The following is a 25,218-nucleotide window of genomic DNA, read 5'->3' as shown; positions in this document are numbered from 1 at the left end:
GAGGGTCGTTTCCTTGATTGAGCTCACCTGCTCACCACATTAGCATAAATAGGTTATGGGTTATACATGGCCTTTATCAGGGTCAAATATTAGACTGCGGACAGGTTTCATGATCAGCATATTGGTGTAGCTGTTGCTAAAATCACATATCTGCTATCATAAAATCCTGTGGCTGATTTGTTTTCTTTCACATCACAAACAAACCGCACTAGAGTCTGCTTGGAAGCGGACCGAGACCCACCTTTTCGAGCAGTCTCGGTTCGGTTGTTTGGTCAGCACCAGGGTTAGATTGACAGCATTCACACTAGCCCAAGCGAACCGGAACAACCATGCAAACCACCACCTTACCTATGGTCATGGGCTCTTTGTAGTGGCCAAAAGAATGAGGTCGCAGATACAAGTGGCCACAATGATTTTCCTCCGTGGGGTGGCTGGGCTCAGCCTTAGAGATAGGGTAAGGAGCTCAGACATCCGGAGGGAGCTCAGAGTAGAGCTGCTGCTCTATCAAAAGGGGTCAGTTGAGGTGGTTCAGGCATCTGATCAGGATGCCTCCTGGGCGCCTCCCGTTGGAGGTGTTCCGGGCATGTCCAACTGGTAGGAGGCCCCGGGGCAGACCCAGAACACACTGGAGGAATTACATATCTCATCCCCCAAGAGGAGATGGAAAGTGTTGCTGTGGAGAGGGACGTCTGGGGTGCTTTGCTTCAGATAAGCAGTTGAAAATGGATGGATGGATGGACTCTTTTCACTGTGCGCTCTATCGTTCACTATGCTCTCTACATCTGTAGACACTGTTGCTTTTTGATGTAAAAGTCTTATCACTAAATTGTTCATTTTGGTCTCATAAATGTTTTAATATTTGAATTACTGAGGGAGCGCCTTGTTCTGCCCACATACTGGCACATTTTTGTCTTTGGTTACAATGATTATAAGCCTCATAATGAACTGCAGCAGTCAAATGTTCATACCTCATTATTGTGTCTCTGTGTCTGTTCCCTCCCTTTATGCTGACAAAATCCCTGCTGAAATTACATACTGTACAAGTGCACTGTGTTGGGTAGAAATCAATGCTTTTAAACACTGAAACCTTAAAAAAATCAAACGTATCCTCAGAGAAAACAGCTGCTAAGTGTGAGTCGTGTAAACAATAGTTAAACAGAACAAAACAAAACCCAGAGACGATCCAAAATCCAAACTCACCACATCAAAGTGTCAGTCCAATCCTCCAGAGTCAGGTGAAAAAAGCTGGAGTCAACTAACTTTTTCTTCAGAGATATTTCAGCTGAACCCACGTTATAAACATAATTACAGCTCAGGGCAGGAGATCCTCCTCCGCCACACGCCTCCCCTTCCTGCTTCCCGTCAGGACAGAGAACACTTCAACACCTTCATGTGTGGACTCGCCCCCCTCGCACTCTACATGACCAAACCGCTCGCAAATTAAACACCGATCAGTCTTTTAACAGCTCCCTACTTTCACGCAGCCATCATGCTGTGTGTGTTTGCGTATGAACCAGAGTGATAATCAGGTATAGAATACTGTGATGCCAATGTCAAGAATACAATATGGTTACTATGGAACATTTCATCAGAACAGTGTCGCTAGGAAACAACTTGGATCCAACTTCCTATAAAATGTTCACCTCATTAGTGAACAGTGAAACAGGCAGTAAAGTCTACCAATGTCAGAAGCTGGGAAATGTTTCCACTGTGTTACTGCTGCTTTTTTATTGATGTCGGTCTGTGTGTGTGTGTGTGTGTGTGTGTGTGTGTGAGAAGAAGGAGCACTACTGTATGCCCAACACAGTACATACTAGTGATGACCTGCAGGATGGACTATATGCTGTATCTTTTCATGTCTTTTGAATGTACAATAATGATGTCTTAAAGTGTTCATAATGACCCAATTATTTTAAACAAAAATCACATCTTTGTAGGACTTATAAATTTGTTAAATTTCCTCCTGATTTCAAGAGTTTACCCATCAAACCTCATTATAAAATAGGCCTTTTTGTGAGTACTGTAAAACTTTAATTAAAAGCCTAGTCCCAATTTAACAGCCAGTCCCTTACACTAGCCCTTGTGGCTACACATTTTGACAAATAAAAGCCTGTCTCAAATTGACACCTAGTCTGGTTGCCAAGCAGTTCTTTGGATGTATAAAAGCGGGTTGTTGGCTACTCACTTGAGTAACGAACAAAATGTTAGTTAACTGTTTAGATCGTGCATAAGAATATCCTCCTGAGGCATGAACTTTTGTTTGATATATATTTTTAATTTCTCCTAGCTATTTGGGATCAGTAGGACCTGATAAGTACAAAAAAGTTAACATTGTCAATGATAATAAAGTCCCAATGTCCTCAAACGAGACGATAATAAAGTTTCAACGTCCACAAATGAGGCGATAATAAAGTCCCAATGTCCTCATACGAGTACTTCCTAATCTACAGTGTCTTACCTTGTTACTGTTGCTAAAATTGGTCAAATTTGTTGCCATTTCAAACAACAAACATTACTGAGCATACATTAACAAGTTTCAACCATAAAATGTGATCAGGTTTTGGACCTTGTCTACTTTTGTGTTGAGATCAGCTGCAGACTGACTTGGCAGAGATGGCTGCCATCTTGTTTTTACATGGATTAGTGTATTGTGCTCTTACCGCCACTAGAAACACACTACAAAAAAGTGTCCACGAGGTCTAAGTTAAGTAGAATGTAGTATAAAGTCAAGTAGAGTAAACCTAAAACGTGATGTCCTCCAGACAGTTCTCATAATCCATGGTTTTTGGTTGTGGGATGATTTAAATGGTGTATAGCAGTGATCCACAGCAGGAACAGGACAGCACCTCACGCTTTTTTTTTCAACTTGAGTTCAATGCGCTCTGGCAAAAATGCCAGGCACCTAGAACGGAGACATGCCAGGTGCATCGCAACACAAAAAACACGAGCGAAAAGCTTAATTCTCATTAAAACAATTACAAAAAGGGGCCTCCAGCTGCTAAAATGCTTTCTGCGTGATCAGGGCCTAAAACCTCAATCTGCTCTTACGTGGCAAAGACGAAAACACAGAAGAAAACCAAAGAAGAAAAGGTTTAACTTTAACAGAGATAGATCCATGTCTCTGATTGGTTGCATTTGTTCAGGATAGGTAGATTCTTGCAAATGCCATTAGTAGCACCAGGGGGAGACAGGGGTGATTTTTTCAGATTATCTATCTCATTAATAAAAGTTACCTACTGTGTCTTTATGTAGCCACAATGGGATCTGAATACTTTTTCCACCACTGAGTGGGAGCGCCTCAAAACTGCACATATGTGATTACTTGAGAAGCTGTGCCTGACCACTGTGGATTGTAAGAGGGGTTTTATAAAGAGAATTAAGCTTGAGTGTCCTGTGATGATAATCTGGTCCATGTCACAGTTTACCCACAGGGGTTGGCACAGCCTCGTGTATCATGCCGGTGGCCTGACTGTATTTGGAGAATCCTCCCTTGTTTCTGGAGCAAGAGGCGGGCCTTTGGAAAGCTGGAATGCGCTGGAAGTTTTCCTGTGAGCTCTCTCTTCACATGTTGGAGAGTCCTGCGTCTCGATATGGACATGTGGCCACTGGTGCTCCTGTTCGTCCAGCTCTGCTTCTGCTCCGGATACGAAGGTAAGGACTTGACAAAGACCCTCATTCACCTCCTGGACATTGTGAACTCTGCTGGGACCATGAGGATGGAATAAGCCAACAGTTTATTTTAAGATCAGTGGGGAAAGTTTGGGATGTCACTGATTTGTGGATGGATTAAGATAAAACGCTTTGTGTTTAAAGAAGATTTATTGTGTAATTTTGCGCATGCATTTGAGGCTTCTTATCCTCGCCTCTGGTTTTTGGTGAACCGCGGTGTGTTTACGTGGAGGAGGGGGTGGACAGCGGGGGGAGTGCAGTGTGCATCTGGGGGACGTTTCTCTGCACAGAGCTCAGTCTGTGGGACTTATGAAAGCACTGCAACTGTAGTGTAAGTGCAGGGCAAGTTTGCTTTGTGCCCTCTCTTTATAATGCATAACTAAGAGCGACCTTTTCATAAACTCTTTGAATTAAACTGCTGCAGGAGTTTCACATCTTGGAAGTATTTACAGAATGTTATGAGGAGTTTCTGTGCTGGTGTTGTGAAAACACAGGACTCTTTCACACAAACTGAAGTAGAGCTGCAGTGATTAGTCGAGTAATTGACTTTTACTGTATATTTTGATAGTTGAATTATCATCTTTTTAAAATATATCATGGTAAATTGATTATTTTTGGACTGTTGTTTGGATAAAACAAGATATTTGGAGACTTCACCTATATGTGATGGACCTTTTTCAACATTTTCTTACCTTTTATAGACAAAATGATTAATTGATTAGTTGAAAATAACACTGAGTTTAAGCATCCAACAATACCGAACAAACAGACTCCCCAAAAAGATGTAGCCAACAAGAGCTGGGCCTGTAGCCTGCAGTGAGGAGCTGAAATGACTTCAAAGCTCAAGTCTGGATGGAGTATTGTGTGTGTGTGTGTGTGTGTGTGTGTGCGTGCCTGTAGATGATTCGAGAGTGGCTCACCACTGCCGTATGATCATACAGGCTGAAACATGAACACAAGCTGCAGAGCAGATCTACACTGACAGGCTAAAAACTGCCTTTTCGAGCCGACAGTGAGAGTCTGGTCTGTGCTTGTGTGTGTTTATGGGGAGTTTATTTTACAGGGGTGTGTTTGTGTTTGTTCCGGCAGCCAATTAGCCAGTTGAGTTGTTGAGCATGCATGCCTCAAATCGGGTGCCAGTGTACCAGAATTACCTTTTTTTTTTTTTGCACCCTTTGGGCTCTTTTTTAACAATGGAAATTTTTAATCTTGGCCTGAGGTCTGCATGCATTCTTACAGTTAAACCCCTCTACACTACAGCGAGTTTTCCTAAAAGCTTGATCACATTTTCCATGACGATTTTTGTGCTGATGTGAGTCTGGGGGAAGATTCATCCTCCACACACAGGGAGTAACCTGGGGAAATGCCAGCAAGCAACATCACTGGAGAACAGTCACTCTGTAAGTGTGCAGTTGTGTCTCTGCTGGTGAAGGGAGCCTCGCAACAAGTAGATCCTGAATAGCCTCAAAGGAAAGCCCCAGGAAACAAATCAGGACTCAAGTGATAATAGCTAAGAGGTAGTTACTGTTCTAAAGTGCAGGCAAAAACATTTGGAGCAAAGAGAAGACTGCAGCTTACACTAAAATGAACTGACCAGTTTGTCTTAATTGAATGCATCTGGTTGCAGCTCTGCCTATTACAGCGGCAAACTTCAGTCCTGGTTGATTTGGCGACACCTGCAGTTACTTGTGGTCTTCAATGCAGTTTAATATTACAGGTCACAGAGTTCTCGGGGCAGCAACACAAACTGTTGTCGTATAAATAAAGAAACCTGGCAATAATTTACCTTTTTTTCCATCACTCTGTGAGGACCTGTAATCTGATTTCACTCTGCACATGGCATGAGTCTGCGGACTGCAGGGCACAGTGAAGGGAGTTGATTACATCGCTAAGTTGGAGGTGTGAGGTGTACAGCCTGCAGCATGTCATCTAACAGCTCACTGTGGCTGCTCCTGACCGTTCCACTGCTCCCTGCAATATTTCAAACTGATCCTCTGTCAGCAAATGATGAAAATGACTGTTTCGCCAGTGAAATATTTTTAATGTGAAGCTGCTGCAGTGGGAAGAGTTCGGTTCGCATCAGCAGTAAATTAACTTGATGTTCTTGTGTTTTAAATACATAGACCAGATGTGGCTGTCGAGGAGGGTCTGGCACCGTGTAGATCCTCCTCTTTTTACATTCTTGATATGGGTTGGAAATAAAGTAAGTTCAGCACGTTGATCAAAGGTCCGTAGGCAACCAGTTTATAATACTGCAAATATATAAATATAGCAATAATTTAATCAGTGAGCCATAATCCCTTTATACACAGAGATTGTGCCATAGGGCTGCTACAACGTCCCTTCTTCATGCACAGAACCAAACAACAGCAGCATCTTGCCACTTCAGTGTGTCATTTTAGACAGCATGCCAATATTGAAGAAGCAAAAGAGGTGTGACGGGTGTAACATGCAACACAATAGCACTGGCCTCTAGTGTGACATATAACACACATGTCGGCAGCTATTTCTAAACAATAACAATGGCATAATATGACCATAACAATCATTTACCCTCTGTGATATGGTGGCTGACCTTGTCCTCCGGTTGGAAGGTGTTGGAGCCTTAATATACTCATAAGTGCTATATCGTAGGCAACTGGACTTGCTTGCGTTTCTTGAAGACGTTTCACCTCTCATCCAAGAAGCTTCATCAGTTCTAAATGACTGGTACGGAGTTGCAGGCTTTAAACCCTGTGTGGGTGTGAACCCTTGCAACCCTTGAAAGAGGAGTAAAAGAAGCCATCTACGTCAAGATGGAACGACCATCGTTAAACAGACAGGGTGGCCTACAACACCTCTTATCACCAACCTACAATGCAGTCTTGGGATCCCTTCCCAGACGACTTCACACCCATTCACCCCTGGTCCCACCTGACCCTAACGACCCACATGATGGCCAGGTGGGTCAACGACTCACATTGTGACCTTAAGGACTCTCATCTCGTCATTTACTGTTGTTTGGTTCTGTGCAAAAATGCTAAAGCAGCATGAAGAAGGGACGTTGTAGCAGCCCTATAGCGCAATCTCTGTATATAAAGAGATTATGGCTCACTTATTAAATTATTGCTATATTTATATATTTGCAGTATTATAAACTGGCTGTCAACGTTCGTGGCCCACAGACCTTTGATCAACACGCTGAACCAATGTTACTTTATTTCCAACCCATATCGAGATTGCAAAAAGAGGAGGTGCTTTAGTATCTACATTGTGCCAGACCCTCTCCAACAGCCACATCTGGTGAATGTATTTAAAACACATGAACATCAAGTTAATTTACTGCTGTGTAAAATATGTGTATATGTATATATATATATCGTCACTGTGCCGAGGCTGTAAGGGTGAAATGTAACTACGGTATGTACATCAATAGAATAAACAAGAATAGAATAAGAAAGAACATAAGAAATGTGTACAGTTATGTGCGTAATTAAGTCGTATACAAAAAAATTTTGCACAGAATATTCATGCAGTTGATTAATGCACCCAAACTACTCTGTAGAGCGTTAGAACAGGTGATAATTCACTCTTTGTTCATCGCTACGAGCAGCTCCTTTCGTATTAAACACAGTCACTTGATCCATTTTCAATACAAAAATATTTATCAGTGCAGCTTTAAGAACAGACAGGTAAATACTTTATTAATAAAGCAGCATGCAGTGATGAGTCTCTAACTGTGAACCTGAACACCGAACACTTTCTTAATGAATTATTCCCACTGAACTCTGCTGCTAACAACTGTTATTCATTTAAGTGTCTCTCAGGTAATGTGGTGCTTCATCTTACTGAGCCTTCACTGGAAATACACCAATAATTAAAGACAAGGATCAAAGACAGTTAAGAGACTTGAGATCTTTTTAAAAATGCAAAACACATACAGAATTAAATATTGTTAATATTATACATCAATTATGATTTAAACAGCTATATTAGATGCTAGCCACGGGTACATCACTGTTACTTCAACAGTTTGTCCTGTAAAGTGTTAATGCAGATGAAAACAGCAGCAGCAGTCTGTTCCTCAGGGTCAGAAACTGCTGATGTGATTAAGAAACCAGCAGCAGACATGTTGGTATACAGTTTAAATGGGACAGAAATCATTAGTGCTCCAAAAGGAGTTATATAACTCCGTAATCGAGGCGGGTTGAACTGAGCGATAAAGAAATGACATCCCATTTTATTTTTCTGCTCTCTTCTGCTCTGCTAGCCCGTAGCTATACTTCAACACTTACAGGGAATGAGCCTCCATATAATGACAGTTTGTATTACAGGCCTGCAGAGAAAAGCTAATTGGAATATCGGGCTCTGTAATTTAAAGCTCATTCACTCCCAGAGGTTTGTCAGGATGATGAGCTTCTATACTTACTGCACTATTAACATTTGACATCTTTCTCGCTAAGAACTGGTTTGAAGCAGATGAGAATAAGATGCTGGCTGCTGATCCCATCTCAGCATGTTCTCAGGTTTGGTTTGAATACAAAGGAGTCTCAGATCACATTTTCTTCTCTTGACTTTGTTTGAATCTGGAGTGCCTTTATGAGTAAAGGATGAATCAGGTCCAGTCAATTTAATCCAAATACAGAGCTGCAGTGCAGTTTGCATACCCAGCCAAACCTAGTCTCACTGCCAGGGCGTCAAAGTACAATGCTTAGGCAGCGTCCCTATAATGACCCCCTCAGTGTCACTATAATGACGCTAGAGGCACCCTTTCAAGTCTGTATGAGACTCACTCGGCATTCCATAAGCTCCAGTTTAAACCCATCCACGTCATTACTACACCTCTTCTCAACTGGATGCGACACAAGCAAGTGAACATCAGACTGTTTCAGTTTTTGCCAATAAAGATGTCCTAACCTAGTCAGCGAACAGGTGAAGCAATGTGTCAGCTGCTTGAAAAAAGCTCGCCCTTGTTGCTTTGGGCAGCTCAGACCTACAGTATTTTCAGAGCGACAGCAAGCTGTTATTGAAGCTCAATAGGCTCCCTGAATGTTGTTGTTGCTCGTGGTATATCTGGACAATTTCTTGTGCTCCATCCACCAGAGTTCACTCGCTCGCTGTATGTTAGGAAGAGGTGTAAGACACTCAGAGCAACAGATATAGAGTGCGAAAGTCCAACAAGCACAGGACTTTGACCCATGAGACCAGTGCTTGAGACCAACAAACAACAACATTGGTTGTGGAATTTGTGGCACTCAAAGTTGAGTGTTTTTTAGCAACACGCTGCTGCCTTTCCAGCCGCATTTGTGCTAAGCATTTTCAAAAGCGGCTGCTGCTGCTGAAGTCCAGGGCTGCGATGACAGGCAGGTGCTTCGGTGAACACTGGCAGAAGTGCAGGCTAGCTTGTAGCTGTATTCTGTAGCAAGACAACAGAAATCACCTTAAGTACCAAAGATTTCTACATATTTGGAGAATTTACCAAACATCTGAAGTTTGGTGGAAATGTTATACCAGGCCCATTTTTTCTAAAAGTAGTCCTCATAAGTTGCTAACACCGTAACTCCAGGTATTCAGACACCATCTTTCTGTTCATTGATGCCCATTATATGAACGGCCAAAGCCAGCCGGCTACCACCAGAGATTTGTGTGCAGTCATATGGGTGCCAACCACTTCATACCCCTACTGCCGTATTTGAAACCGCTTACCCTCTGCCAGCATCCTTCCATTGAAAGACTGGAGACGGCAAGTTACTGCACATCGATGTGAAAGCCCCACAACATCAACCACAATATTTTCCAAACCATAACCAAGTAGTTTTGTTGCCTAGACCTAACCGTCGACCCCTCCTTACCAATGACCTGTCCTGCATATAGATGCAACACAAACTGCTGTCGTCGGCATCATTATAGTGACACCTATTGGCAAGAAAGGTAACAGCAGCAACCCAGTTGATAAGGGAACAGAGGATATAACGCCACCCACAGCAACATGCATGTCAGTGTCTCTTTCTCTCACCCCTGCAGGCTAGTATCATAGACTTTTTCACAGAGATGACTTCACACGTACAAAAGGCTTGAGTTTTGTTTAATCAAGCACATTATTCGCTTCAGGAGGTTTACAGAGTTCACAATCCTCTGAGTGTCCTCGTATGTCCTCTGTTCCCCTGGGTACTGCAGAGAGGGAAGACGTCCAAAAGCAAACAATTCAAGGCAATAAACAATAAACCATTCTTTATTAAGTTCTGTCTTGCATGTTATCATGTTATTGTTGACATATTTCTTGCTCAGTGTTTAAAACAACTGAATATTTCTACAGACAGTTAGCCAAGACAGAGAAATAATGATGTCTATTTATGATATCATTAAAAGTTAACACATAATGTTCTGCAGCTACATATAGATGAAACCTCAGTCATTCAAAACTCAGTCATTTGGCAGCAGAAGTCAAAGGCAGCTATGCTTCTATTTCTGTTTGATATCCACTGGAGGCTAGTGTGGCACTATGATATTCATTCATTTTATTTCAAGATATTAATAGTGGAGTTTGTGGACCTTTTCTTTCACATTTAGAGAGATATTGATTAATGCTCCTGTGCTTGCAGTAGGATTATCATTCATAAATAACAAGACAAACTCTATACTGTATAAAATGACTTATCATTGTCCTCTAACTGCATGAAGGTGTCCACAAGTTTATTTTCATGTTGTAATGTGGGTCACTGTGTCTCTGTCTTAGTCATTATAGCAACTAGTTTCTTCACATGTTGAGTGTTTGATGTGGATTTGGATATAAGTGTGTGTCAGGTTATACAGTCTGATAAAGTTAAATTGTTATTGCAGGGCGGTTAAAAACTATACATGATATATGTGACAGTTTTGTGGTTGTTATGTTTGTCTTCCAGTAAAAATATTATTATAGCAGGTGTTACAAGCATTACAAAGTAAAAGCACATCCGCACAAAAAGCAACTTTTAAAGAGAAAGAAACTGCAGCTGTTACTCTCCATATCTGCAGGTGGTGCTAATATTCAATACTGCAGTATCTTCTCACTTTCTTTAAGTGACAACATAAACTAATAGCATAACATATAATAGTGGATGGAGCCACTATGATGTCACCCACTGGTTTGTGGATTCGTGGGTGCTAGCTGCAAGCCTTGTTAGCATGGTGCATGGCGTGCAGTGTGCACTGCTGCCTTCCAAAAGTTGAACTCCTTTTATCTCAGAGCGTGGCTATCACGCCCTGAAAAAAGGTGCTTGGTAACGCTGCGACAGCATCCCTCTGGCTGTTAAGTGCTAGAAAAGTAATAGAAAACAATGGATTAGAGGGCGATAAAAGGCGACATGTACAGCCCCTTTGAGCAGTGGTTCCCAACTGGTGGGTCACAGGTCTATTCTTAATGCACCGCAAGTGACTCATGAACGTGTCAAAATAATACACTTTATTTTTAAGTAAAGTGAATTTCCGGTGCAGAGCTTTTATTTTGAAGTGAAGTTTCCTGCTGTAGAGTGAGTGACTAACCCACAGCTTCTTGACAGAGACAGCAAACTAGCTCGACAACATGGCCAGACTCAAGTACGATGCTGAATATATATATATAGACAACTCTTGGACCTTGAACTAATGATTAAGGAGAAATCTTGACTCTGTGGGTGGACCAGTTGGGAACCACTGACTTAGAGGGTTTTTTACTACAACCAAATGCTGATCGAGACATTTCTCTTTCAACCAGTAATATTATTTAAATGGTTAATTAAAAAAATCATCTCCCATACAGTTGTCATGAATGTTTAAATTGGGTATAGAGACCAAGCACAATTTTTGTACCAGGCAGTAAACATGTTTATTTCTGCTGTAAGGCTGGGCTTTTTAACATGGGGGTCTTTGGGGACTGACTCACTTTTGGAGCCAGCCTCAAGTGGCCATTAGAGGATCTGTTTCTGGCACTTCACTTTTCAGCTCTGGATGTTGCCACTTGGGAGGCAACACCATTTGCAGGTATAAACTGCTGCTGCTGTTACTGTTTCCTGATTGTAGTATGGTGCTCAGGTTGGCCTGTTCATGTGAATATGTCATGCACGTGAAGGCAACTTGAATCCAGAGCAGCAATGGCGGACTCCGCCACTAAATACATTAAGTGGCCATTGCAGATAAAAACATCGATAGCATCAAATTTCATGATAATCTGAAGGAGCTTAACTTTAAAACTCAGCTCCATGAGGCGTATATTGTGAGTAAAGGTTTGTGGTAACACATGCCAGTTAGTCACAAAGAACGAGCTTTGTGTGTAAATTCTTGTGTCTAGTTTGGTGGGAATGGCTGAAAGTTGATACAGAACTGATCATTTTTCTGGCACATGTGAATCTAACTATTGTTCACTCTGAATGAGACACACACACACACACACACACACACACACACCTGTAATTAGTTTTCAGTACCTTTCTCTTCCTCCCATCTTCCCTTCATTAAGAAGCAGACACTAAAGTTTTCCCATTAGACAGCTAAATCTGACTCACTCAGTCTGTGGGTTTGCTCTGTACAATCCATGCTGTGTGATCTGACTGCTAAACCTCAGAGTGTGTTGTGTGTGTGTGTGTGTGTGTGTGTGTGTGTATTGGATGACTTGCAGCATTTTGGTCCAGACAGCTTTTATTAAACTGACAGTAAAGCCATGATGAGGAATTGAGGGAACGGGACGCGAGATGTGCTCACAGTATCAGGTTCAATGACCAACATATGGCTGATATATGAAGCAGGAGCAGGCTTGAACACTCCTCCCTTGTGGATCCTGAACAGAGGACACATTCACGCCAGGGTTCATAACATCCTGGGGCCAAGGTTAAATGCCCTTCCCCCTACTGTAACCCCTTCCTCACTTATTTCCTGTATCCTTGCTGTTTTTACTTCTTCCTGACCCCGTCCCTTCATCTTCTTTCCTCAAATAATCCTCCTTGCTCATCACAATTCCCCTCACATTTGTCTTTTACCAACATCACTCAACTGTGTCCTCCACCAGCTCGGCTGCCACCACTGAGAAGTATTTCTGCTCCTCTTAAATGCTGTTTTATGGTTGAAATATATTTTTCTCTGTCTGAGTAAACTGCTCACTGTTTAAAGTTGACTTAAAATGGTAAGTATGATCTGTGGGAGCTGTTTTGGAACAAAAAGTTTCAAAATAGTTTCTCTCTTTTCTCATTTCTACCATACGCTACAGGGGGCCCCAGGAAAAACAAAAAGAAACACTGGATCAAGCACAATCTTTGTGTTGAACATTCACATTTCCAAACCAGCTGGAAAAAATAGGATCTTTTGTGATTTATTCCTTGTGCATGTGGTCTGTCCAAAAGAACCAGGTCCCCTGCAGAGTCTGGTTCAGATGAGAAGTTAGGCAATATTTTGTAAGCCTTTTCTTGGCGCTCAAGGTCAGCCCAGGACAATGCTTTCAAACATTGCCCAACATCTTGGATGCAGCTCTTTTTCATCGTATTAGTTGCTTTGTCTTCTCTTCTTTCATCCCCAGGGTCAGGACAGTACGCCTACGGAGATGACGAGGACTGGTATTCACGTAGATATAAAGGTGACTATGTGCTCAGTTTGGCATTGTAAATATATACAATACAAACAGTGCATTCATTCTGAAACATGACTGAACATGATACTTAAATTATTGAAATATGTTTTCCTGAATTGTTATGTAGATTCAAGTAAGTCCCTCTGGTCTACAGTCATAGTGAAACAGCTTGTGAGGTCTTCCAGAGTGATTCAGACTATATGGGTGAGGTTTAGCTGCAACATGGGTTTTATTAAAATACTTGAGATTTATTTGAATTGCTCAAAAGTAGTCATCGCAATACAGCGTAACAGAGCTGTTGAGGACCGTTAGCTTGCACCCACGCTCCCCTAAAGAGCCCAGGAGAGGTCATAGAGAGAAAAAATAAGTAGCTTGAGCCCATGATTTATTCATTAGTGCACACAAGATATAATTTGTTACCTTCATTTAATTACTATAAATCATTTTTGTTAAGTCCCGTGCATGAGATTAGTGTGAGCCAGCAGAGCACATCCTGTACTTTCCACCACTCGGAAACTACTACTTTGGAACAGAGAAAGTGGCAGCTTCACAGACAGACAGAGACAGACAGTTTGTGGCTGTAGAATCTCGAATATGGCCAGTGTAGTGTTGTCACGATACCAAAATCTTTGTTTCGGTACCCATACCAATATGAATTTCGATACTTTTCGGTACTTTTCCTAAGGAAAAGTCCTTTTGGCTACAAACCTTTAGAACAATAAATAGCCAGGGTGTAACGGTACCAAAAAATCATGGTTCTGTAAGTACCTCGGTACAGACGTCACGGTTTGGTTGCTCAAATGTTTCACCAAGTTGGTGTTGTCTCGTGTTGTCTCCCTTTGCGAGGCAGACTTTCTCTTGTCTTTTTTCACGTGCGCCAGCTGCGAATGTTGATACAGGTGTTGTCATACACACCATTTGTGCAATCTGTGCTCCAATAGGAACGAGAAAGGCGTTTGTGTGCATAAATGAGTAAAATAAATTAACTAAATTAATGAATTGAATCAATTTCAAAGTACTGGTATTTTCCAAATGCAGTATAGTACCGTTTGGAATACTCTAGTACCACGGTACTATTTTAGTACCCGTATACCGTGCCACGCTAGACCAGTGTGAACCCCAGTGACTCAGGTCATAGCGTTGTGTTGAGTCCAACCTGTGTAACAGCAGCAACAGAAAGTTTGCATGCTCTGGGTCTGCCCCGGGGCCTCCTACCAGTTGGGCATGCCTGGAAAACGTCTAACGGGAGGCGCCCAGAAAGCATCCTGATCAGATGCCTTAACCACCTCAACTGGCCCCTTTCCAAGGCAGCAGCAGCTCTACTCTGAGCTCCCTCCGGATGTATGAGCTCCTCACCCTATCTCTAAAGCTGAGCCCAGCCACCCTGCAGAGGAAACTCTTTTTGCTTGGGTTTTTGCTGCCTGAATTTGAGGTGCTACACCCGCTAACTTAAAAGGCCGTCCTCCCAGCGAAGTAGTCTCCGAAGATTGCAGGGTGTGTTGTGCTAGCTCTCTCTATATACGCTTATCTTGTGCACATGAATGAACCAAAACATAGGAAGGATTTAATTAAATTCAGATCACAAAAAGCATCTGCCGTGCATGAATTAATAAATCATGCCTTCAGTTTCTCGTTATGGCCACTATGGGGACCCGTACTTCCCTCAGAAGCAACAGGAGGGCAAAGGAGAAGTGATTAAATTATTTATGCATATGCAAATGACAAAAATATTTTAAAATTTTTCAGTAAGAGAAAAGAGCATATATTTCAAACACACACCTGTGATCTATTACACTACTGTTAGCTGCTATGTCTGCTAGCCACTCCAGCCCACAAGCTAACAGTCAAGTGTGTAGCTGGGTGACTCAAATAATTTGATTAGACTAAATTGCATGTATGATGTGTCAAAATGAATTAATTCAAGATAGCATTAACTGTTTTACAAAAGAGAGGTATTTTTGATATACTTTGTCACTGACATATATTTGGAGTATGACAAAATATAACTCAACAATTAACACAGAGACACAGAAGAAGAATTAGAAAAATGTATTTTTAATCTCACTGTGTCTTTAAGGAGGCATGATTCAACCACAGTTGGTTCAGCCAGTTTTGTGAACTGACTCAGTTACGTCAAAGTAGCTTCCAGCTTTAAATTCGGGGTCAGTTAGACACGGAACATTATCGTCCCGGCCAAACCAAACTCTCCCCTTGTGTAAAAGCTCAAATATTATTTTCTGTTACTCAGTGGTTGTGGAGACTTTGCCAACACACACACACACATACAGAGAGAGAGGCAGCGAGCGCGGCTTGCTGTGTAATGAATACTCAATTTTATTCCAACTGGAAATTAGCCTAAACTGCATTCTCGCCAAGTGTGTGCATGTGTGTGCGCCGGTCCACAGAGTGTTTCTCCTGAGCCAGCAGGAAATAAACTGCAGATTTTGATTTCTCTGTATTTGAGTAAGAACCTTGTGGCCCCTCAAACTTGGCGTGATGCAAGGAATTTTTACACAAGCGTTGTAGAGATGGGCAGAGGTGTCCGCCATGGGAGGAGAAAAGTTAAAAAACAAATGCAGTTGTCTCATAGCTCTTAAAGGAAGAGAGTGCTCCTATTAGCACTCCCAGTTCCCTCGTCTCAAAGTCAATGGGTTTTTTTGAATGGGTTTTTGGTTAGATGCCTGAAATAAAGTCTGTGGTTCACACAAGCTCCAGAGAGTTGCACGTTTTGTTCTACCACATGAAATACAACAATAAGTAGCCTGCTTATTAATCTTGAATGCATCTTAAAAAAGACGGTTGCTAACAAGTGGCAAAATGAGAATGTCATCATGCCAAACACGGCTCTACACCCTCGTTAAGGTGGCATTATTAGGTCATGTGACCATGGTGTAGCTAGCCTAACGTCAGCTTTTACTCCTGGTGATTGCATTTACGCTTCAAAAGTCATAAAAGTGGTGTTCATTTGGGAAGATTATTGTGCCAAACAAAATGTGGAAGTCTCATAAACTTTTGTTTGCCACAGAGCTTATCGTCTGCGGTTATCAAAAATCCAATGGAAAAATCCCGTAGGCCTTTTGACAACGGAACCAGGGTGACGTTAACTTCCATATCGGCCCACAAAAAACGTCCTCCCTGCAGCACTCTATAGTTTGTCATCTTGACTTATTACATTTCTTAATTAGAGTCAGATGAGAAGATACAGTAAAATATGTGATGGTACATTACATTGTGTGGGACGGGGCGGGCGCCATCTTGTGAAGTACATGACCGGGTAAAGGTCTTTGCACACTTAGTTCGTTTTTTTTATCCAAAATTTTCGCACGTCTAAATATGAATACGACCGCACGTTGTGTCAATCATGTTTGCACACTGGGTCTGAAGCCTTCATTTGTCATTAAAATTTTCAGAACAGGTTTGATTTTCTGCGTTTTTCATATCCGTCAGAAGCTTCAGAGATGTTTGACCGAGAATCAGTGAAGAAAATGTGGCTGCGGGACACAGTCGCAGCAAGACAGAGGAACAGGGCACACAGAATCATTTAATAAAACAGGCAGCTCACGTTCAACAGGTCAGACAGTAATATTCAGGTGGATGATGATTAAGAGGAGGAAGTTGTGGAGACAGAGAGGGTGGACAGCTCCGCCCCTTCATGCAGCTGCGGAGCCAAATGCAAGACAGGGAGGGAGCGGAGAAAGCCAGATAGCTGGAGAGAGGTCCATTGGAGAGAAGCAAAGGAGAAAATGTGTCTTTTCATTTCGTCACATACTGCAAATTTTCACAGTGAACAGAGCAATACAATACATTAGAATCAGTGTGCAAACGCCTTAAGACACAGGTAACACAGCACGATCCTTACCAAATGGCGTACTAAAAATTTAACATGGCATGATGTCAACTTTAAGTTATCTTTACTGGTTAGCTTAGCTTAGCATAAAGACTGAAAACAGGGGAAACAGCTAGCCTGGTTCTGTCTAAAGGTAACAAAAAATGAACCCACCAGTACCTCTAAAGCTCATTAAGCTTACTAAAAGGCACTGAAGGCATTAATCTAAAAATAAGGCCCTGATTGGTTCTAAAATGTCTTAAAAAAATTTCAAAATTCTTAAAAAAAAAGCTGAGACATTGTATTGTGAAATTTCCAAATAATTGGCAACATATGTTGTTTTTTGTTTTTTTTTAACAATTTACCAAATGCCTCTCACATTAACGTCACACAGATCAGGATAGATGACCCCACAGCTATCCTTTGTACCCAGTATGTTCAGAGCAGAGGATCCACCGTCTAGCTAGCTGTCACTTTATGGAAAATTGGCTATTCAACCAAGACAATTCATTTGAGGCTTCAGTGTATTTTATGTAAAAAGGTTTTCAAACTTGTCATGATGGGAACTGAGGCAGTGGAAGCTGCAAGCTTTAAGCTGTAGGAACCCCCTTAGAGCCCCACTGATCCATCTATGTTCAGTCTGATCAATGTCATGTTATGGACAGACTAAATCCAGGGACAGCACAACGAACAGCTGATGCTTAAGACCAGTAGGTGTGATAAGTATCAGTAAAGAGCTGCACTCTCAACACAGATCTTTATCTGTGTGGAAATTTTCTCACTAAATCACGCACACACTCTTAAACTTAAGTGCTCTCCACACATCATTATCTGCCTTTTCCTCAAGTGTGACTATCCTCTCTGCCTCACGAGACACTGTTGGATTATGGGAAGTTGCAGATAAGGTAATAAAAAATCCTCCGTATCTGTCTGAACTCAGATGATGGGCGGGTTTTTGCATTTTCACACCTATAAAGGAAGTCTGTCTAAGCTTTAATAGTCTTCAGGTAAGTGCTTATTATTGAATACTGATACTTTCCCACTCCAAGGCCGGACCATAAAAAACATATAATTGCCTTGATGCAGTAAAGAAAAGGTCAATGTAACTGTCTTTCGTCAATTTTTAGGGACACCATGGTGCGCGCCCATTAAGGTGAAACATGGGGACGTGAGCTGTCGCACACCCAGAGGAGAACACTACAGGAACGTGATGGGCACTCGTTGTAAAATCCGATGCAAGCAGGGATATGAGTCCCAGAGCTCAGAGGTGGTGTGTATGGCCAGCAAACACTGGTCCTCTAACTACGCCTGCAGAGGTAAAAACTGACACATACACATGCATATGTGTGCTCACGCATGCACCTACGTACTAGGTTTGACTCATGGGGATTCCTGATGATAATTCTTACATTTTTGAGCAAGTTCATTCTTGGTCCTGGAAATAGGAGATCTACGTCTTTACTTTCTCAACAGCTTTAAACCACATCTGGCTCCATCAGGGGAGGGAGCTTTTTTTCCTTTGTTTTTGGTGATATTCTTTATCCAGATCTGACATTTGGGATTTTGAAAATTGGTTCATGTTTGTACAAATAATTTGTAAACAACTGCACAGATCAACTTCCTCTCCCTACAGTCTGTTCTCTGTGCCTCTTTGAAAACAGTATTTACACCACAGGACGCTACTTTAAATCACTCCCTTGTAACTCAGGATAATAATTACAAATGACTGCCGCTGCTACTGTCATTAAGGTGGGGTCATACTTAAAAAAAGAACTGGTTCATATGACGTCAGAAAACAAAACTAGCTGTTAAAGAGAGGACAGAGATGAGATAGCTGTTTAAATAAGGGGGATAGCAGCACAAACCTTTAGACAATCTGTCCTTGAAGGCATCTGCATGGTTTCACTCAGTTGTACCCACAAAAAAATTTAACAGAAGTTGTGGATAATTCACGCTGAATGTTAGATTGTTAGTTTCAGAGCCAGCTACTCTGGTCGGGTCCCTCAGTTTACCATTTTTATCCCCTCTGCAGATGGCCTGAAGCCACAGATGTCTTCTGTTACTGTCCTTGGCTCTCCGGGGAAGTAAAAAAAATTGTGGGTTTTTTTTGACATGCAAAATACATCCCAGCAGCTTTGGCATGGTGTCACTAATTTTCCAATTTGGCACTGGAACTTTTACAGTTGTTTTCACCCAAAAGGGGATATGGTCTCTCTGATGACAAGGAACTGTGCGTTCTAATACCCATACTACCATACTATATAGTATGCCAGAAAAAGATTTAGTATGTCCCAATACATAGTATGTCAAATGCAGTATGCCAAAAATACCAGGATGTTCTGCTACATCTGGTCCAATTTTGAAGTATGCAAGCCAGCATGCTTTTCTGGCTATTCTGACCCACAATCCTTTGCGCATTGGACGATACTTCACATCGACTGAGCTGCAAACTTGCAGTGACGGATGACAGCACATTCAAGTAACTGATAAGCTGTTGAATAGTAATAATAGGAATATTGATTAAGCAAACAAAATAATCATAACTATAAAAATAACAATGACAGAGAACTGCAGATGTAATTTCACTGTCGCAAATATATGTTAGAATCTACAATCTGTGCAGTTATAACTTTAAAGTTGAACTACATACATTGCAAAGTAACAACAGCAGAACGTTGATCTTCGTCTCTGGTGAATAGATATAACGCATATAAAAGCAAAAGGGTCAAAGTTCAGGGCGTAACGTTATAAGACAGTAGTATGTCCTGATTGTGTGCATACTGCATACAACAGTGCGTACTTTTTAAGGGCAGCTGCAGTACCTACTAAAAGTAAAAAAGAAAAACGATTAAATAATTTTTACCCCATTCAAGTTAGCTGAGCACTAAACTGGAAGTTGGCTGCTCGGCCGCACCTGTCATAAGTCTTTAGTGCAGTCGCTCTATGGAAGTAGTGCTGATCATCCCCGGATCATCTGGGTATTATTATATGCACCAAGTGAACCATTTTGGCTTCATGCACCACTGAGCAACTGTCATAGGCCTCCAACACTTTATCCAGTTTTCTTAATACATCCAGGCCTGCTCTTATGAATTACCACTGCTGATCCGTAATCAGTTCAGGTTAAAGGATTCTCATTGTCAGTTTAATGTTGGAATAACTTTGAAATTAAAAACAATGAATCACGTCCAACATATCAAAGAAGAGTGGTTGATGTATGACTTTAATAAAAGACAAAGACAGACCAGTGCAATGTATTATTAAAAAGAAGCATAACCTTAATTTATAGCATGTACCTGAACCAAATTAAACTGAGTGAATCATCCTGTAACTCAAAGTAAGTCTTGCATCAACACTGAGCTCCTTCTCTGGCAGAGATCCGCTGTCCCAAGCTGAGCATGCCCGCTAACGGCGGCTACAAGTGTTCAGACGGCTCCTACTTCAACTCTCGCTGTGAGTTCTTCTGCTCGCCTGGATTCAGTCTGAAGGGTCAGAAGACGGCAACCTGCCAGCACACCAAGTCATGGAGCGCCGCAGTCCCGACCTGCGTCGGTAAGACTGAGTGTGTGTTGTTATTTTGTGCATAATTTCATCTCCCACAGAGGACTGGAGCCTGCAGACTACTGAGCTGCAAAAACACATGTAGCAGGTAATTACTTGCTTAAGGCGAATGTCAGCTGCAGACTGCAGACGATTCCTCATAATACAGGGTTATGTGATTGATGTTTGGAAAGAAATAAGCCTCTAGACATGTACATGTACACAGACACACAAACAAATACATACTGTAGTTAGTCAGTCATCACCAGAAAATGTTATATATTTGTCAGTCTGAAAATGAACTATGAGGCCTGCATTTACTGTAGGTGATCATATACATGGCTGAATCATCCAGCGACCTTGGTCACAGTCACAGGGTTTGTGTTGTGTGAAGACTCATTCAGATCTCACCGCATCACAGCCGTCACGACCTCACTAATTCTGTTTGTGAAGTGGCACTGAGTCTCCTGCAAGGAATGATGCTGTGTTGTTTTTTTAAATCTTGAAACCAAGTCCTTGGCCAGATCACGTCTAGCTGTCTCACAGTGTCTTGGATCATCAGACATTTTATTTCACGGTGAAAAGTCCAGGTGTTTTGTTGAAGAAAGGTGCCACTGGAATGCAGGATTGGGGCTGTAGGAAGGGATACGTGACATCTAAAGAGTTTTGAGGGTGGGGTCTTTTAGCTTTTCCAAAACCAATTAGAAAAGTGCACTGAGTAGATTGAAGCAGCAGGTCATGGCCATTCTAGACACCACCTGTCACAGCATGTTTCAGAAGCATCACAGAGGTTTATAAAAACACCAGCCTTGTCTAATTTTGACAAAGCCACGTCGTGTTGCAGAGCAGATTTACATGCTAACAGCCACTGTTTCTGAAATCTAGATAAAATCTTATTATAAAGATGAAAGTGATTTTTAGCAAATAAAACCTGCTGTATCGGGCTTAGTTTTAAAGCTACAGTGAAGACACGGGTATCATATTAAACTAGGAAGACCTAAGGCATCAATTGGTACCAACTATAGTATGCTATGTTGTTGATATGATAGCCAAATAATGCTTCAAAGTTAAGCAACATTTTGGCGAGGGAAAAGGAAATATTGCCTCTTTTCAAAATGGTGTATTTGAATACATTTTTGCATGCTGTGGTCCCTTAACAGTCTTGAAATTACATAAATTTGGTATGAATGGAAAACTGAAAGACATACTCTTTTCATTATTTCAGTTATGTACACAATTTGACCAATATTTAATTAAAGTAGCCCTCAAGATTGAATGAATAAATGAAGAAGAAAACATTATTTGTTCACTCCTGATTTAATGTCATGATTACCTTGCAGTAATTTCCTCAATCAATGTTTGATTTTACTTTTCTCTAATCATTCATTCAGAAAACGGCTGGCCTGACTGTAGGCTACAGCACAACACAGAAGGAAATCACATTAATAAACACTATTACTTACCTATAGTAGAAGCACGAATATCAAGGAAAAATGACCAAATCTGACAAATATGACAAGTCTACAAAATTGGGCAGGAAAAACACTCCCAGTGTGAAATCACACTGTGTGCTGGAACAAAACCAGGGTGTACCTGGGCCTGGTGGAATTGTCCCTCCAAATCCCAAGATTTCAAGATGGTGACGAAGATAACAAAAATGGAGTTTAATTCATCTCCTATCGTGCCTTATTTTAGTGAATCATTACATTTCAGGTATGGAATCATTCTGCAGATACTCTGGTTGAAAATAAGACCAAACTGTTCTAAAAATGTCACTCTTTGAGTCACGACGAAGGCCAAAATGTGGCCTGCAACGCTTGTTGAGAACTTGTGGCCCTTACCAGACGGTTTTAAGCAGCTAGGAGTCAACAGCAGCCCCCCAGGAAAAAGTGCTGGGCTTTGAAGGCAATTTTACATATTGGCCAAAAGTGGAATTACAATGATTGGGTCTGTCTCATGATGCTATGGGATCCAAAAATACTTTTTCCTATAGACCAACATTGGGAAAGTGATGTCTGGAAATCAGTGGAAACTTTTTTTTAATCGTCACAACCCCTGTGAAATTACTTGTTTCACTATCGGGATTGATCCATTTGATCTGATGACATTTCTTTAAGATTTTTTTGGGGGGCTTTTTAGCCTTTAATGTATAGGACAGACAAGCGTGAAGGGGGGAGAGAGAGGGGGAGTGACATGCAGCAAAGGGCCACAGGCCGGAGTCGAACCCTGGTCACTGCGGCAACAGCCTTGTACATGGGGCGCCTGCTCTACCACTAAGCCACTGGTGCCCCGATCTGATGACATTGTCTAAAAGAGCTGCAAGACTAAATAATTTGATCCCCATTCAAGTTAGTGAAGCGCTAAACTGAAAATCAGCCATGAGGCTGGTGGAAGTTGGCCGCCTTGCCATGCTCAGTGGCTGCAAGTCTTTAGTGCACTTGCTTTCCGGGCCCCACAATACAGCACTTCCAGGTAATTTCATACCATGGAAATTGAGTTTTTTTGGCTTCATGTGCCAGTGAGCAACAAATCTTTTAAAACATGCATGGTCAACAGTAAGTGAAAATTAATATGAGGCTGATTGGTCCAGTAGTTTGCGGGATTAGCTGCAGACACACACTGATACATGCACACAAATGACTTAAACGCATGATACCCTGCAGACTTACGCCTGGTGGTGATAAAAACACAAGAACAGTGTGTTTATCTGCTCTTATGTAAACAGCAATTGTCAGCTTGTCCAACTAACTTGCTTACAGCCTACAGTAGTGTCCCAGCATTACTTCATATTTAAATGTGGCCTCTTTTTCTTTAAGTTTTCTTTCTTTGTCTCTCTAGATATGGATCCTCCAAAAATCAAGTGTCCTAATGTGAAGGATAAGTGGGCAGAACCAGGAAAACTGACAGCGAGGGTGACCTGGGACACACCAGAGGGTGTAGACACTGCAGATGGCATCCTTACAGAGTCAGTCTCATCTCTGCCACCCTTTTAAGCTTTTTATCCCGTTTCGCTTCAGTGCACTCAGTCTGTTTTAGTCCTGTTGGTTATCCTCAGTCTGAACACAGAGATCACAGTGAAAGATTAAAACACAGCCTGTCTTTTTCAGTGTTGTCCTGAAAGGGAAACCTTCAAAATCAGATTTCCCAGAGGGGCTCCATAAGATGTCCTACACTGTGTATGACCGTGCAGGGAACAAAGGATCCTGTCGCTTCACTGTCAGAGTGCGAGGTGAGTTTACAAAAGCTTACTGATACTCTGTGTGTGGAGCAGGAGTGTCAGTCACACTTTGTGTTATTGCCAGGAATCAGGGGAAAGTGCTTTGTAACTTGGTACTAACAATGGGAAAAATAGAGACTGTGCTACATTATTTGACTTCTGATTATTTTCAGTGGTAGACGATCCTTTATTTAAGTAAAAGTAGCAATAATACATCACTGCAGAAATACATTATTACAAGTGAAAGTCATGCATTTAAAATTTTTCTTTGGATTCAGTACAAAAGCATCAAAATATACTAAAAGCTGGACTGTGGGAGTTTTAACATATAAAAGAACGTCTGTTACATTTAAGCCCTTGCCAAATGAGTTCACAACATATTGCTGCCAGGGAAGCTATCTGTATTACTCAGATACCAAAGTTTGGGTGTCTGATGTTTGTGGCAACTTTCCCGCGCACCAGAAGTGATTCATTTCATGTCAACTCATTCATTTATTTGTTTTATGCTCGATTTGTTTCATTAGTCTCATATTTTTTTTTTTTTTTGTTAACTTTAGTTTCTCAACACAGTCTGTATGTGCATGATTCAACAACCCTATCACTAGAAAGACGGCAAAAGTTTCAGCAAATCACGGATACGTTCCATTTGCACATTATTATGGAGCAGATACATTGGAAAGTTATGTTTTAACAACAAAAAACACTTGGCTATGGTCAGGTAAACATCATTTTATGGCTTAAAATACCATGTTGTGGGGGCACAGTCCCAGCAGGAAAAGCAGTGATATTTCACACTATCCCTGGTGGAAACACATTGACGGATTGCCACAAAACACCCACATTTGAAACCAAAAAGCAGATGGAAACACAGTAATGACTCGCTAAAACACAACTGGTTTTGTAGTTTGTCTGTGTTGACCAGTGTCTGCATTTGCCTGCAGCTTGGTAGGCCTCGCGCCTAGGTGCCACGCCATCCACCATCCTCCATCCTCTCCTCCTCCTCCTGACAAAGTCAGCTTAAACATTACATCACTTTAGACACATTGATATGATATGTATGAAACATGCAAATGCAGAAACTGAGCGGTAACCTCAAAGGCTGAAAAAATGAAGCCACGAACTGCAGTTCATCTAATGGCCACTTGAGGCTGGCACCAAATCAGTAAATCCCCATAGCCCCCTATGTTACAATGCACAACTTTACAGCATGTAAGCATGTTTACAGCCTGGAACAAATTTTTTGTCTGATCTAAAGCTAATTTTAACATTGATGACGGCTGGACAGGGTGAAAGTTTTTTGTACAACTCACCCGTTCACATAATATTAACGCCCAAAGTTAGGCATATTTAAGGGAAGGGCCACTTCATTGACTGGCTGGGAGGTGTCGCTACCAGTCACTGCAGTCTGTGAGT

The 25,218-nt window shown here is 41.6% G+C and overlaps 1 protein-coding gene across 1 annotated transcript in view; it reads left to right on the top strand.

The window, feature by feature from the left end:
* The first annotated feature begins 3,502 nt into the window (after positions 1-3,502).
* srpx (sushi-repeat containing protein X-linked) overlaps positions 3,503-25,218 on the top strand; it is a 31,435-nt gene continuing 9,719 nt past the window's right edge. Inside the window, exons 1-6 of the mRNA XM_033618296.2 lie at positions 3,503-3,651; positions 13,172-13,228; positions 18,176-18,364; positions 20,424-20,600; positions 23,427-23,553; positions 23,696-23,817. Coding sequence (XP_033474187.1) covers positions 3,591-3,651; positions 13,172-13,228; positions 18,176-18,364; positions 20,424-20,600; positions 23,427-23,553; positions 23,696-23,817 — 733 coding nt within the window. The 5' untranslated portion in view covers positions 3,503-3,590. The remainder of the gene's footprint in view (positions 3,652-13,171; positions 13,229-18,175; positions 18,365-20,423; positions 20,601-23,426; positions 23,554-23,695; positions 23,818-25,218) is intronic.

Source organism: Epinephelus lanceolatus, chromosome 14 (genome assembly GCF_041903045.1).
Source record: "Epinephelus lanceolatus isolate andai-2023 chromosome 14, ASM4190304v1, whole genome shotgun sequence".
Classification (NCBI taxonomy): Eukaryota; Metazoa; Chordata; class Actinopteri; order Perciformes; family Serranidae; genus Epinephelus; species Epinephelus lanceolatus.
This window is presented reverse-complemented; position numbering and strand designations above follow the sequence as displayed.